We start from the raw sequence: 13,602 nt of genomic DNA, 5'->3' as shown, positions 1-13,602 counted from the left end.
GTCTGCCATGACAAGAAGCTGCAACGCACACAAAGCTCTAACTGCACACCCCTCTAGAACAGGACCAGCGCTGTGCAGCACACACAGGGCCCGTCACAAAGCTGCCAGCACAAGGCCCGTACACACAACCCCACACACAGGAGCAGGGCTCTTCTCCTTCCTCTCGGAGGCCAACAAGGAGACCCTGTGGAAGCCACGTCCCCGGGGAAAGCCAGTCTTTGGCAGACAGTACCAAGAGCGGGCAGGAGACGCCTCGGAGCCCTGGCAGGGATCGGAGTGCCAGAAAGTTCTCGGGAGTGAAGCTGAAACCCAACAGTGAGCTCTCAAACAGGAAAACGGGAACCAAATTCCAAGAAAGGGGAAAGATACCGACAGTGTCTCCAAATCTTTTGCAGGATGCTCCTCCAGAAAAAAAAAATTTTTTTGGAAACATGGAATTTTATCTCTTAAAACTTATTATTCATTTTTCTTTGGAAGGCATAACGAGATAAAGAGCTCTTCCATCATCTGCCAGTCTGCTCCATTGACACCAGTGACACCCCGGGGGCAGAAGCTGGCGCCCAGCACGCCTCCCACAGGGTGGCAGGTCTCCCAGCATGTGGCCTCTCACCTGCTGTCCCCGAGCCTGTGCACTCGCCAGGATGGGCAGGGGCTCCGTGTCAGCCACTTGACGTGGGATGCTGTCCTGGTCAGGCCTTAACCCATTCACCCACACCTACCCCAGGATTTTATTTCAGAATAAATATTTAAATTGTCTATCTACTGCTAATGTCTGCTTTTCATTTTGTGATTGAAGCAACAAATGAACCATCCAACTTTAAACATGATAGAAAACCATAAAACGTGCAAGGGACTCGCTCTGGCAGCGCTGGCTTTTAATCCATACAATAAGCTCTCACTCAGCCCACACTCAGCCCACCCTCTTGGAGTCAAACCCAGCGCGGTCTCACCGGCAAAGACCCTCCACACAGCGGACAACGTGCTCTTGCTGAAGTTTCTGCAACTGTAAAATTTTTATCCACAACTACATTCGCTTGAACTTGAAGAGTACAGACTCTGGGCTAGACAGACCTAGCCAAAGGAAGTATTTGATAAATAAAGGAACTAACCGGGGCTGGAACTGACCAACCCTAAATAAATGTGTTTCAGCCTTCCTGAACGGGAGCCAGCGGCGTGACCCAGCACGCAGAGGCCAGCCCCGCACACGGGCACCTGCGGCCCCTGCCCCTCACACGGGCACCTGCCCCTCACACGGGCACCTGCGGCCCCTGCCCCTCACATGGGTGCTGGTTCCTGTCCCGGCCGCCTCCACTTTGACCCAGCTTCCTGCCAACGGCCTGGCAAGAGCAGCAGAAGATGCGCCCAGTGTTGGGCCCCTGGCACCCACTAGATGGAAGATATGGGTGAATTCCCTGACACCCAGCTGCGGCCCTAGGGAGGAATGAACCAGCCAAAGGAATTTCTCTCTCTCTCGCCTTTACTCTTCGTAACTCCTTAAAAGGACATTTTCAATAAAAATAAATGTGTAACATCTATAACATGCTTCCAACAGGAAAAATCCACACAGACATGCAAGAGAGACCGACTCTCGCGTGCCCCGTTACAGCCGCTGCTCCGCAGGAAACAGGCCAGCATCTTGTGACAGGCCAGCGCCTTGCCTGTCCTCGCCGGCTGCTCGGACTGCGCCACCTTGCGACCCTCAAAGCCTCACCGGGGGGCATTTAGGCTGCCATCTGGGCACAGGCCTTCAGGGAGCCAGCCGGAGTGCGAGCTGCTCCCCCTCCACCCAGCTAATGCACCTGCAAAGGGACCAGGCATCGGGCGCCCTGACACCCAGCTGGAGAGACCAGGGTTGAGCTCCTGGGTCCCAGGACTCCCATGTGGGTGCAGGGTCCCAAGGCTTCGGGCCATCCTCGACTGCTTTCCCAGGCCACAGGCAGGGAGCTGGAAGGGAAACAGAACAGCCAGAACATGAACCGGTGCTAACAGGGGATCCTGGCATGTGCAAGGCAAGGACTTTGGTCACTAGGCTACCGCACCAGACCCCAAATAAACCTTTTTAAAAGCAGCATTAGCTGACATAACATGTACACTATTCTTTAAAGAAAATGTTTAAAATAAGTTGGAGAAAATCAAAATACAATACTAAACATTTTTAAAAACACATGTAGCATCTAATATAGCTTCATATATTGGTACCAGCTGCTCCAGCTCTGATCCAGTTCCCTGGTAATGCGCCCGGGATACAGCAGAGACGGCCCAAAGGCTTGGGACCCAACCACTCGTATGGGACACGTGGATACAGGCCCAGCGCTGACCATCGTGGCCACGGAGGGAGGAAACCAGGGCATGAATGATCCCCCAATCTCTGCTACCCTGCCATCCCAATAAACGAGTCTTTGAACAAGCCACTGGCAAATGCCACAGCCCTGCACACAACGCACTACCAGAATCTAACAGAAGAGGGCCATGGTCCCAAGCTTCCCATGTCAGCATCCACTGCACCGCGACTTCACATCCAGGAGCCTGGGATCGTCTCAAAGACGTCAGGAACTCTGGTATTTATCAATTAAAACTTTTCCTGCCTGATTAAAAGTTACTAATGTTTTCTGACATTCAACTTAATTTAGTGATAATCTTAACTGCCTCAAGATAAATTTTCTCCCTGTAGCTCATGAAGTGATGGTCCTTTAAAATTATTCGTCACGATTATCCGAAATAGATCCAAAAGTTAGAACGATCTGGTTGGGAGTTAAGAAAACAAAATCTCCGGGAACAGGGCTGTGGCACAGTGTGTTAAGCTGCCACTTGTGCCACCGGCATCCATATGAAGACAAGCAGCTGGAGTATCAGCTATCCTGCTTCTTATCCAGTTTCCTGCTAATGTGCCTGGGAAAACAAAACAGCAAGACGGCCCACGTCCTGCAGCCGGACAGCCATGTGGGAAACCTTAAGCAAGTTACACTCTCTTGATTCAGAGGTAAGAGACACACGCTGCGGCACAGGGGCCAAGGCGCAAGCTGGGACGCAGGCTGACAGTGCTGGTCAGAGTCCCAGCTGTTTCACTTCCTGGTCACGTGTCTTGAAATGGCCCAGGCACCCAGGCCCCTGGCACCCACAGGACAGACCCAGAAGGAGTTCCTAACTCAGACTCAGCCTCACCAGTCCCAGCCAGTGCAGCCACACGCGGAGCAAACCAGCGGATGGGGTCCTGACGTCCCTCCTTTTCTCTAAGTAAAACAGATCACTCTTTTAAAAATAAAAGGATGCTCATTAATGAGACTACACAAGTATAACAACTTGATACTTTCATCATAAAGAGGACAACATTAAACACACAACCCACTGCCCCACGTACCTGTCTGGAACACAAGTTCCTTCCCGCCGACACCTGCTGCCTCCAGGTTGATGAAGGCACGGATGAGGCTGGCCCAGGGGTGCTGAGTGATGAAACCATGGCTGGCCTTGACGGGAAGGAAAGCAAACACGGAAGAAACGAGCTTAAACAGCCAACGCTGCTGCTTGCTGAAGCGACACAGAAGTGACAGTCTCACAAAGGCCGTGCCCGACACGTCCTCGTCCCTTTCCACACAATAACGGCTGTGTGCAGCCGGCTGAGAGGACCGGCACCCAACTACCAGGACAGTGCCAAACAAGCTTGGAGCAACACTAGTGAGGAACACACGAGCGCTTCCTGAGTGATAAGGCTGTGCAAAAGAAAGGGCCCAGGCCACAGGCCCAGTGGGCTGGCCGTTCATGCTGGGTGCCTGCCCCAGATCATCCCTCACAGCCAGGGCAAACCTGAGGATTAGCCACACCACCAAGGTGCCCCCGGGGGGCATGAGGCACTGCCAAGCCCATCTGTCTTTCTTCCCAACACTTGAGCGGCTAAGGAGTGCTCAGAGTCCTGCAGTATTTCCTCTGTGTACCAATGGCAGCAGGCCCTCAAAGCGCATCAACGCATACCATCAGCGATTATCGTGCTCCTGAGAAAAATCAAGCCTGGCATTTCAAACAGGACAGTTCTTACCTGAAGGACGTTTTCCTCGGCTCCGTTAAAAAGAAACACGACAGCGTGGCGTAAGGCTTCGGCGGACGTTGCCAGGACCCGCAGGGCCTCCAGCATCACGGAGCAGCTCACCGCGTCGTCGCTGGCACCTGCGGGTCGGGGAAACAGGCTTGCGGGTCAGAGTCCACAATGCCCACAGGCGCTCTGCAGGGCAGGGCAGCAGCGCAAGGCCTGCGTGTCGAGCAGCATAACCCGGTCCGTCGCTGGGTGAGGACAGCCATGCCAGCCAGCGAACCCAGCCACAAGGGCAGGGATCCCTGCAGTGGCTGTGCCTGCCAACTCACTCAGAAGCGGACCAGAAGCACGGCTGGGCCCCAGCTACAGTGTGTCCCACCGATGAACCAGCTGGCATGGCAAGTCCCACGGGAAGCTCCTGAATCCTGGCTTTGGATCAGTGCAGTACCAGCCGTTGTGCTCACTTGGGGAGTGAACCATCACACTGAAGATCTTCCTCTGTCTTTCCTCCTCTCTGTATATCTGCCTTTCCAATAAAACATAAATCTTAAAAAAAAAAGAAGTTATCCATTTACGTCCCTTTTTTAATGACCCTAGCAGCTGTGAAGAGAACTAAAACAAGGGTCAGATGCCTTGAAGAAAGGGAAGCCAATCCCAGGATGGCATCTGGAAGGGCCGGGTGGCTGAGCCACAGCCCTGGCATCCAGAACTAACCTGGAGATTGAAGCCGCCCCTGGAACCCCACAGCCGAGGCGGCCTCCTCTGCAGGTCACCTTACTAACCATTCCTGAGTCCTCAGACACACTGCAAAAATGCCCATGCTTCAATTAGTTCATTCACTGAAGGGACAGTCATGCAAGCCTACTTGATGCATTCATGAAAAAAAAAAAAAAGACTTCTTAAATTTACTTAAAGAGTGACAGAGAGACCCACATCTTCTACCTGCTGCTTCACTCCCCAAAATAGCCACACTGACCGGGTCTGGATGAACCTGAAGTCAGGGGCCGTGGCACCTTCTGGAACTTTCCCAGGTACATGAGCAGACAGCCAGTTAGGAAGTAAACCAGTTGGGTCTCAAACTGGCTCTCTGCATGTCACCAATACGAGCTGCAATTTAATCCCTGCACCACTGAAGCACTGTTTGTAATAACCAACCAATGACAGAAGCTTCCAGTAAACTGCAGATATGGGCACTCATAAAATCTTAGCTAACGGAGTGGCGCTATGGTGCAGCCAAGTCAAGCCACCCTCTGTGGGGCCAGCATCCCACGTGAGCTGGGCTCCGAGTCCCAGCTACCCCCAGGCCCATCACGCTCCCAGCGAACACCTGGCTAGCCCGAGTTCTCGAGGTCCTGCACCCACGTGGGCGACCCAGAAGCAGCTCTGGGTTTCAGACTGACCCAGATTTGGCTGTAGAAGCTGTTGAACCAACAGATGGAAGATCTGTCTCCCTCTCTCCCCTATAACAATGCCTTTTAAATTTAAAAAAAAAAAAATTGGGGCCCGGCAGCGTGGACTAGCAGCTAAAGTCCTCGCCTTGAACGTGCCAGGATCCCATATGGGCACCGGTTCTAATCCCGGCAGCTCCACTTCCCATCCAGCTCCCTGCTTGTGGCCTGGGAAAGCAGTCAAGGACAGCACAAAGCTTTGGGACATTGCACCCGTGAGGGAGACCCGGAAGAAGTTCCTGGATCCTGGCTTCGGATCGGCATAGCATCAACCGTTGCGCTCACTTGGGGAGTGAATCATCGGACGGAAGATCTTCCTCTCTGTATATCTAACTTTCCAATAAAATAATCTTAAAAAAAAAAAAATTGGTTTCAAATGCCCCGCCTTTATTGTTAGACACTACTTGTGCAACTTGTAACATTTTGCATAATACCTTTAAAAGGGTAACACAATACTAATCCTCAATTTTGAGCCAAAAGCAACTGAGAACTGAGAAACTACAAGAAAAGCTCTCCCCTGCCTTAACCTCTCACCCCACCACTGGTGTGCACCCAGAGCGAGTATACGAATTCGGGAATGGTCCCTCCCTCTCTCCTTCCCTGCAAGCCAGGACAAAGGCTGAACACCTAAGACAACTGTGGACCCTTGCCGGACTGGAGACGGTACAGCAAGAATCTACAGGACACACTTCACCTTCACCTGCCCTGTATTGGCTTTCCTGCGGTGTGCCACCCTGGACTCAAGGTTCTTTTCCCTTTGTAATTTCTCCAAAAAGGAGTTGCGCTTAGAGGGAGTTTGAGTCTAAACTTCCTTTTTCGAGATGTACCCATTCCTCCTGAGTTATCACCCTTGTACACTTAAGTGCACATGCCAAAAAAAAAAAAAACCCACGCACTTCTGGGGACTGACGCTGTGGGGTAGAGGGTTAAGCTGCCACGTGCTACACTGACATCCCACATGGCTCGAGTCCCAGCTGCAGCTCTTCGCTAACGCACCCAGAAGAGCAGCAGCAGATGGCCCTTAACCCTGGACCCCACCATTATGGGGGAGACACGGAAGACACCCTTGCCTCCTGCTTCCTTTGGCTTGGCTCTGGCCATTGTGGCCACCTGGCGAGTGAATCAGCAGGTGGAAGATCATGTTTCTCTCTCTGTGTGTAACTCTGCTTTTCAAATAAATAAAATAAACCTTTAAACATGAGCTAGCTGTCCTCTTCTTGATCCCCGCTAGTGATGAAGGGCAGAGGAAAAATTTTCTCCCCCCGCCCCCCTCTCTGATAACTACATAACATTCCTCTTTGCCCTTCCAGAATTCAAGCAATGTGATACAGAGAAACGCTGTCCTACTTTAAGAGGGACATAAAGATCACCAGTCCTCCCCACTCCCCCGCCAGCACACACAGGGCTGAGTTTTTATATAACAAATGCCAGCATCCCACATCGGAGGTGCAAGTCCCAGCTGCCCTGCTTCCAACTCAGCTTCCTGCTAGCGTTCCTGGGGAGGCAGAGGAAGATGGCGCCAGTACTAGGGCCCTTACCATCCAACGTAAAAGACCAGGATGTACCTCCCGATTCCTGGCGTTAGCCTGGCCCAGTCCTGGCTACCTCGGCCATTCAGGAAGCGAACCAACTGACAGGGTATCCCTGGCTCTCTCTCCCTCCAACTCTGCTTTCCAAACACTCAAGCTTTCTAACTAAAGACATTCTAATAGCACCGTATCAAGACAACCAACTGTACTTCTCATTTTAGATAACGTGGTTGCCTCCATGTAACCTGGAAGTACTGGTACTACTTGGACGGGCCTGGTGTGCATTCCAGCAGTTCTGCAGAATCACAACCAAATGACAGCTCACAGCAAGACCGGGAGGGGAGAGCAAACCCCCCTGCCAGGTGCTGCTCCGGGGGGCCCTTCTAGTGATTCCCCTAAGCAACACTGCTGAGAAAAAAAACGAGGACTTTTCTCCATTTCAAGTGAGAACCGAGACAAGAGGCTAAGCACCCGCAGAGCACTCCAAGCCTCTCCCCTCCGGCTGGACCTGCAGGAGGTGTCCGCCAGGGAGGATCAGCACCCGACCCGTCTCAGAGCGCTGGTGGTCAGGGACATTCACTCCTCTGTCCCGACAGGGGCTGAGCGGGCTGCCATCTCGGGGCCTCCCCGGCTCTACCACCGCACGCCACAGGCCGCAATGTCCTATTCCGTCCTGCTTACAATCTCTAGCTACTGAAAACACGCTGGGGAGGAATATGCAGATTTGAACAGACAAAAGCTCAATGCAGGCAGTTTCATTCACTTCACAGACATGCCCTGTGCTCTGACACTGCCCCCACTGCCCCAAACATCAGGCTTTCTAATTCGGCCCCAACAGCACAGTACGGTACTCCCAGTGAACTACAACCCCTCGCTTCACAAGTCAACAGAAACTGCTGGAAGCAAAGTCCTCCAGAGCACGCATGCCTTGAAGGCAGGGGCTGTGATTCATCCGATAGCCCTGGGCCTAGTACAACACCCAGCTGAGTAAACACCTTGGGAGCACACGGCCTGACGCCAGGACACAGGGCCATACACACTCCCTGCTCGCTCAGTGGGTTGCTGGCATTCATGTTAACAAATAAAGCACTTAACAGAATACTTAGGAGCCGGCATGTTGGCTCAACTGGCTGATCCTCCAGCTCCAAGCACAGCATCTCACGTCGGCACCAATTTGTGTCCTGGCTGCTCCACTTGCAATCCAGCTCCCTGCCTGTGGCCTGATGGGGAATGGTTCAAGTCCGAGCTCACATGGGAGACCCAGAAGTAGCTCCGGACTCCTGGTTTGGGATCAGCTGAGCTCAAGCTGTTATGGCCACTCGGGGAGTGAAGCAGTGGATGGAAGATCTGTCTCTCCTCCTCTCTCTGTCAATCTGCCCTTTCAATGAAAATCAATAAAAAAAAGAAAAAAGAAAGAATACCAAAAGGCTAGACCCTTCACTGGTATGGCCTTCTCATCCTGCCTCTTCCATCACAATGAGAAACGGTATGTAAACTGGGATTAGCTCAGTACTAACTCCTCCACTTCCCACTTCCTTTAAAAAAAAATTTACTAGAAAGGCAGAGTTAGAGGGAGAGAGGGAGAGAGAGAGGGAGGGAGACAGAAAGAAAGAAAGAGAAAGAGAGAGAGAGAGAGAGAGAGAGAGAGAGCTATCGCTCTTCCACCAGTTGTTCACTCCCCAACAGCTGCAATGGCCAGACGGAGTCGATCCAAAGCTGGCAGTCAACAGCTTTAACCTGCTCTCCCTCACGGGTGCAGGGGCCCGGGAGCCACCTGTGGCTCCGTTCCCAGGCACATCAGCTGAGAGCTGGGTAAGAGGCAGAGCAGACAGGACTCCAACCGGCACCCACCCGGGATAACGGAATTGCAGCCAGTGGTGACTCTGCAATGCCAACCCCATGCTGCTCCACTTCCAGGCTGGACTGGAAGCAAACGCACCGGGGAGGGCAGATAACAGAGGTCTGAGTCCCTGCCTCACATGTGGGACATCAGGACACACTGGCTGCCGCATCCAGCCTGGGTCAGACCCGGCTACTGCGGCCAATCTGAGTGAGCCAGGGACCCAAGAGCTTTTTCTTTCTCTCTACCGTTTTTTTGTTTTGTTTTGTTTTTTAAGGAGGAGGTTTCTCCGTGTAACCAGTCCCCACAATTGTGCAAGCAGCTTGGGGTTATGTTCGTAAGCCTTCTGGGTTGGAAACAATGCAGTGGCATAGCACGCTAATCCTCTACCTTGGCACTGGCACCATCCCGGCTGTTCCACTCCCCATCCAGCTCCCTGCTTTGTGGCATGGGACAGCAGCAGGAAGGCCCAAGTGCTCGGGTCCCTGCATCCACAGGGGAGATCGGGAAGAAGCCGCTGGCTCCTGGCTTCAGCCAGGACTGACTGTTGTAGCCATTTGGGGAAAGACCCAGCAGATAGAACCCATCCCTCTGTAACACTGCCTAGCAAATAAGCCAATAAATCAATAAACCTTTCCAAACAGAACAGGTCCAAGTGCTCAGGTCACGGCCGCTCCTGGGGGAAACCTGGGTGGGGTTTCTGCCTTCTGGATTGGTGTCGTCCAGACCTAGCTGGTGTGAGCATGTGGGGAGTGAACCAGCAGATAAAAAGATACCTTTCTCTCCCGCTGCCATTCTGTTTTTCAAATTTATATGTACGTGTGCGTATGTACACATATGAATGTTTAAAAATAAACTCTCTAGGCTATGACGACTTCTAATTCCTAAGGAGGTCCCACCTGGTGAGTTGGCCACCGAGTCAAAATGACAGTTGGCCAGGACGGCGTGCTGGGCGCCGGCTCTGGGTTCCAGCTTCACCACCACGTTGGTGATGTTGTCATAGTAGCTCGTGAAGCCTCCCAGGAAGTCCAGGCTGAAGGAGCCCGTGGGCCGCTGCACATCCACCGAGATCCTGTGCAGGCTGTGGCTCTGAGCTTCGATCCGGCGGATCTGCTCCAGCAGGTAGCCAACCGTCTGGACTTCATTCTCGGGACTCCCCGTGGTCCTGGGGCCGATCGCCGTTATGTGTTCAAGGTAATTCCTGCGAGCAAGGAAGATAAGGATGGCGATGACGGCTTAGCAACGTATAGCACACGAGCCCCGTTACTACCACGCACACCTGTGTTCCTCCCCCTCCACTGAGCTCAGTTCTTCCACGTCTCCTTTAAAAAGCCTGGGGTGGGTGACATCACATGGAGTTAAGCTCCCACCTGTAACACTGGGCTCCCCGTACGGTGCTGGTTCGAGTCCCAGGTGTTCTACTTCCAATGCAGACCCCTGCCAACCCATCAGGGAAAGCAGGGCAAGATGGCTCAAGTGCTGGGGTCCCTGCACCCACCTGGGAGAAGTGGCTTCAGCCTGGCCCAGCCCTGGCAGATGGAAGTTAGTTCATTCTCTCATCTGTCTGTGTCTTTCAAACACACAAACATTTCAAAAAAAGACTGCCTTTAACCATTTTATTCTACCTTCCTTCTCTTTTTTAATAGATGTCTACTGAAGAGGCGATCCACAGAAAGAATGAGACAGACTAAGGCTTTTGCATCCGCTGGTTCACTGCCCAAGTGGCCCCATCGGCGTTGGAGCCAAGCCAATCCAAAGCCAGGCGCTTCTTCCAGGTCTCCCATGCAAGTGCAGGGTCCCAATGCTTTGGGCCATCTTCTGCTTTCCCAGACCACAGCAGGGAGCTGGAAGGGATGCGGAGCAGCTGGGACAAAAACCAGCACCCACTGGGATCCTGGCGATGCAAGGCAAGGAGTTAGCCACTGAGCCCTCTTGCCAGGCCCAACTGTCCTTCATCTCATTAAGAGCTCTTTCCACTCATAAAATCCTGTTTCTCCCAATCTTAACAAACCAACATAGGCATCAGTGCTGTGGCATATCAAGTTAAGTTTCTGCCTGAGGTGCCAGCGTTCCATGTGGGTTCAAGTCCCAGCTGCTCCATCTCCCATCCAGTTACTTGCTTACAGCCTAGGAAAGCAACAGAGGATGGCCCAATTCCACAGGGGACCAAAAAGTGTGTCCTGGCTTGGGAACAGCTGCTACAACCATTTGGGGAGAAAACCAGTGGACAGAAGATCTTTCTCTCGAACTCATTCTACATTTTCAAACAAAAATAAATCTCAAAAACAAACAAATAAGTCAGGGGCATGGCTAATCCTCCACCTGCAGGTGCTTCACTTCCCATCCAGCTTCCTGCTTGTGGCCCTGGGAAAGCAGTGGAGGATGACCCAAAGCCTTGGGACCCTGCACCCGTATAGGAGGAGGAGACTCCTGTCACTGTGACAATCTGGGGAGGAAATCAAGTGGATGGAAGAGCTCTCTCTTCCTTTCAGTCTCTGAATCTGTCTTTCCCATAAAAACAAAACTTAAAATCAACATAAACACCAGGGGTCGTATTCAAAGGATGTGATGCTGCAAGCATACTGGAGATCCAGGTCGCTGGGCTACATTCCTGAGCGCAGCCGATTCTGAGTTAAGGGCTCAAGGCAGCAGGAACCACAAACAAGAGGTCAAACAAAAGCTTTTGATGGTGAGGATCGGACTCAGCCCTCGAGCAGGCACAGGGAGCCTAGTAACTTCCATTCAAGACATGACCAATTCTACCGCCAGGGAAAACAAACAGAAGACCCCATGGCGCCGCTTTTTGGGTAGGGGCTTTTGGTTTGGGTTTTGGTTTTTGCCATTGCGTTGGAAGCTGGGAGACGGGAGGATGGCCAGGGTGTGTTGCAAAAGCCCTTGAGAAAATAAACTTTCCGTTCTTTGCCTTCAAAAAAAAAAAGTTAAGCGCTCACACACACACACACACACACACACACACGCTGTAGAGCCCATTTTTCTGCTAGCTTGGACATAGATGAGGTATAAAGCTTGCCCTGTCTGGCACAGCTAAAAAGACTTTAAAAACTCAGGTCTGACGCTATCCCGGGGGGAACAGAGGACTTTCTGGAATTGCGTGCAAAGCTATCAAGAGGCCGTCTGCCTTGGAGCGCACTTTCGGGAAGCGCTACTGCAGCCGCCGACCCTGCGCTAACCTAAGTCTCCCTGTCCTTGGGGAAGCCAAGAGGAGGCCCGCGCGCACCAAAAAGTACGAGCTGCCCCGCAAACTGCTGGGGTGGGGTGCGGTGGGGGGGGCGTTCGAGGTGGGAGTCGGGGGAGGGAGGGAAGGTCCCAGTGAGGGTGACCCAGGTGACTGGGCACGTAGCCACAACACCTGCCGTGTGGGCAGCTCCCCCTGCACCCCGTCCCCGCACCCCCACGCCACCGCACGTGCTGCGGCTCCCCCGCCGACCCCGCGGCGCACACACAGGTGGATGCCGGAGCCCGTGCCGGGTGGGCCCCGCAGCCGCTCGGAGCGCAGCGTACCTGGCTTGGCTCGCGTCGAACTCCGCGCCGCCACCTCCGGCCCCGCGCAGCACGAGCTGCCGCAGCGACAGCTGCACGAGCGCCCGCAGCACCAGCAGGTAGAGCGCCAGCCCGAGCGCAGCGCGCGCCTCGGACAGCCCCGCGCCACGGGCGCCGCCACCGCCGCCGCCGCCACCGCCGCCGCCCGGGCTCCCCTTCCGCGGCCTCGCGCCGCCGCACGCCGCCTCCGCCGGCCGCTCCGGGCCCTCCCGGCGCTCCCCTCCGACGCGGTGCCGCCTCACGGCCGCCGACTCCGAGCCCCGCTCCATGGCCACCAGCCGCCGCCAACCGCCTCCAGCCCGCCGCGGCTCCCGGCCGCCGCCTCAGCGCCTCCTAGGGCGCGGACGGAAACTGCGAAGGGCCAAACTTGTTCTCATTGGCCCGTCCTCCCCTCCCACCATCACCACCACCAACACCACCACCACCTACCCCGCCTGCTCTGGGCTTGCCTATTAGCAAGGCCAGCCCAGGCTGGGCGTGGTGGGTTTGCCCTCTGCACCTCCACAGGGCTGGTCTGACACACAGAGTCTCGCACCTCCCCCTCATGGAAATATGGTCAACCAGCCAAAACCAAAAAGTGACCCAGAGCAAAAAGTGCTAAATCGCTTTTCCAGGAACTCAGGTGCAGGTGCTTCTTCGCGGGGTCCGATCAAGCGGATGGAGAGGCCGGCATACCTAATTGTCTTGACTGCCAGCAGAACGGGCTCTGAAAAACTAGAGCCCTGGCCCAGAGCCTCAGCCTATTGCTTCCACATGAACGAAATCAGATCTTAATAACCTTGTGAGATAACTTTATCAAGCCAAACGGAGACAGGAGTGGTTAACTATTGGTGATCCAGTATCTCTTACTGGCCAAGCGTAACAGTAAGCGCTAGGACACATTTTCTCATTTAAATCTCGCAAGAACCCTGCAAAAAGAAATACTGTCTCATTCCCACATGAAAGCCAAAAAATCGAGAGATAGCGGGTGGAGAATTTAAATCTTAACTTCAGGGACTCCGGCACAGCCACGTGCCACTCTGGAGATGCGAATTCTGCTTCCATCCGTGTGCCCCGGGGTGGTGAGTCCAGGCCTTGGTTTTAGTGGGATCACCTGCTTGCTGAACCGTCTCAGCATGACCCTACCTGGGGACCAAATGGAAAAGCAGGCAGTGGGATCTGGGACTGCATACAAGGCCCTGTCCGTCTGCCCGTGCCTTC

The 13,602-nt window shown here is 53.8% G+C and overlaps 1 protein-coding gene across 1 annotated transcript in view; it reads right to left on the bottom strand.

Moving 5' to 3' along the window:
• ERMP1 (endoplasmic reticulum metallopeptidase 1) overlaps positions 1-12,671 on the bottom strand; it is a 36,581-nt gene extending 23,910 nt beyond the window's left edge. Inside the window, exons 1-4 of the mRNA XM_040988879.1 lie at positions 12,364-12,671; positions 9,741-10,042; positions 4,031-4,158; positions 3,359-3,464 (exon numbers count right to left, since the gene is read on the bottom strand). Of these exons, the coding sequence (XP_040844813.1) occupies positions 3,359-3,464; positions 4,031-4,158; positions 9,741-10,042; positions 12,364-12,671 (844 nt within the window). The remainder of the gene's footprint in view (positions 1-3,358; positions 3,465-4,030; positions 4,159-9,740; positions 10,043-12,363) is intronic.
• Positions 12,672-13,602: the final 931 nt, after the last annotated feature.

Source organism: Ochotona curzoniae, unplaced genomic scaffold, assembly GCF_017591425.1.
Source record: "Ochotona curzoniae isolate NIBS_2020 unplaced genomic scaffold, NIBS_Ocur_1.0 contig_50, whole genome shotgun sequence".
Classification (NCBI taxonomy): Eukaryota; Metazoa; Chordata; class Mammalia; order Lagomorpha; family Ochotonidae; genus Ochotona; species Ochotona curzoniae.
Note: the sequence above shows the minus strand (reverse complement) of the source record. Positions and strands in the feature narration are given on the sequence as shown.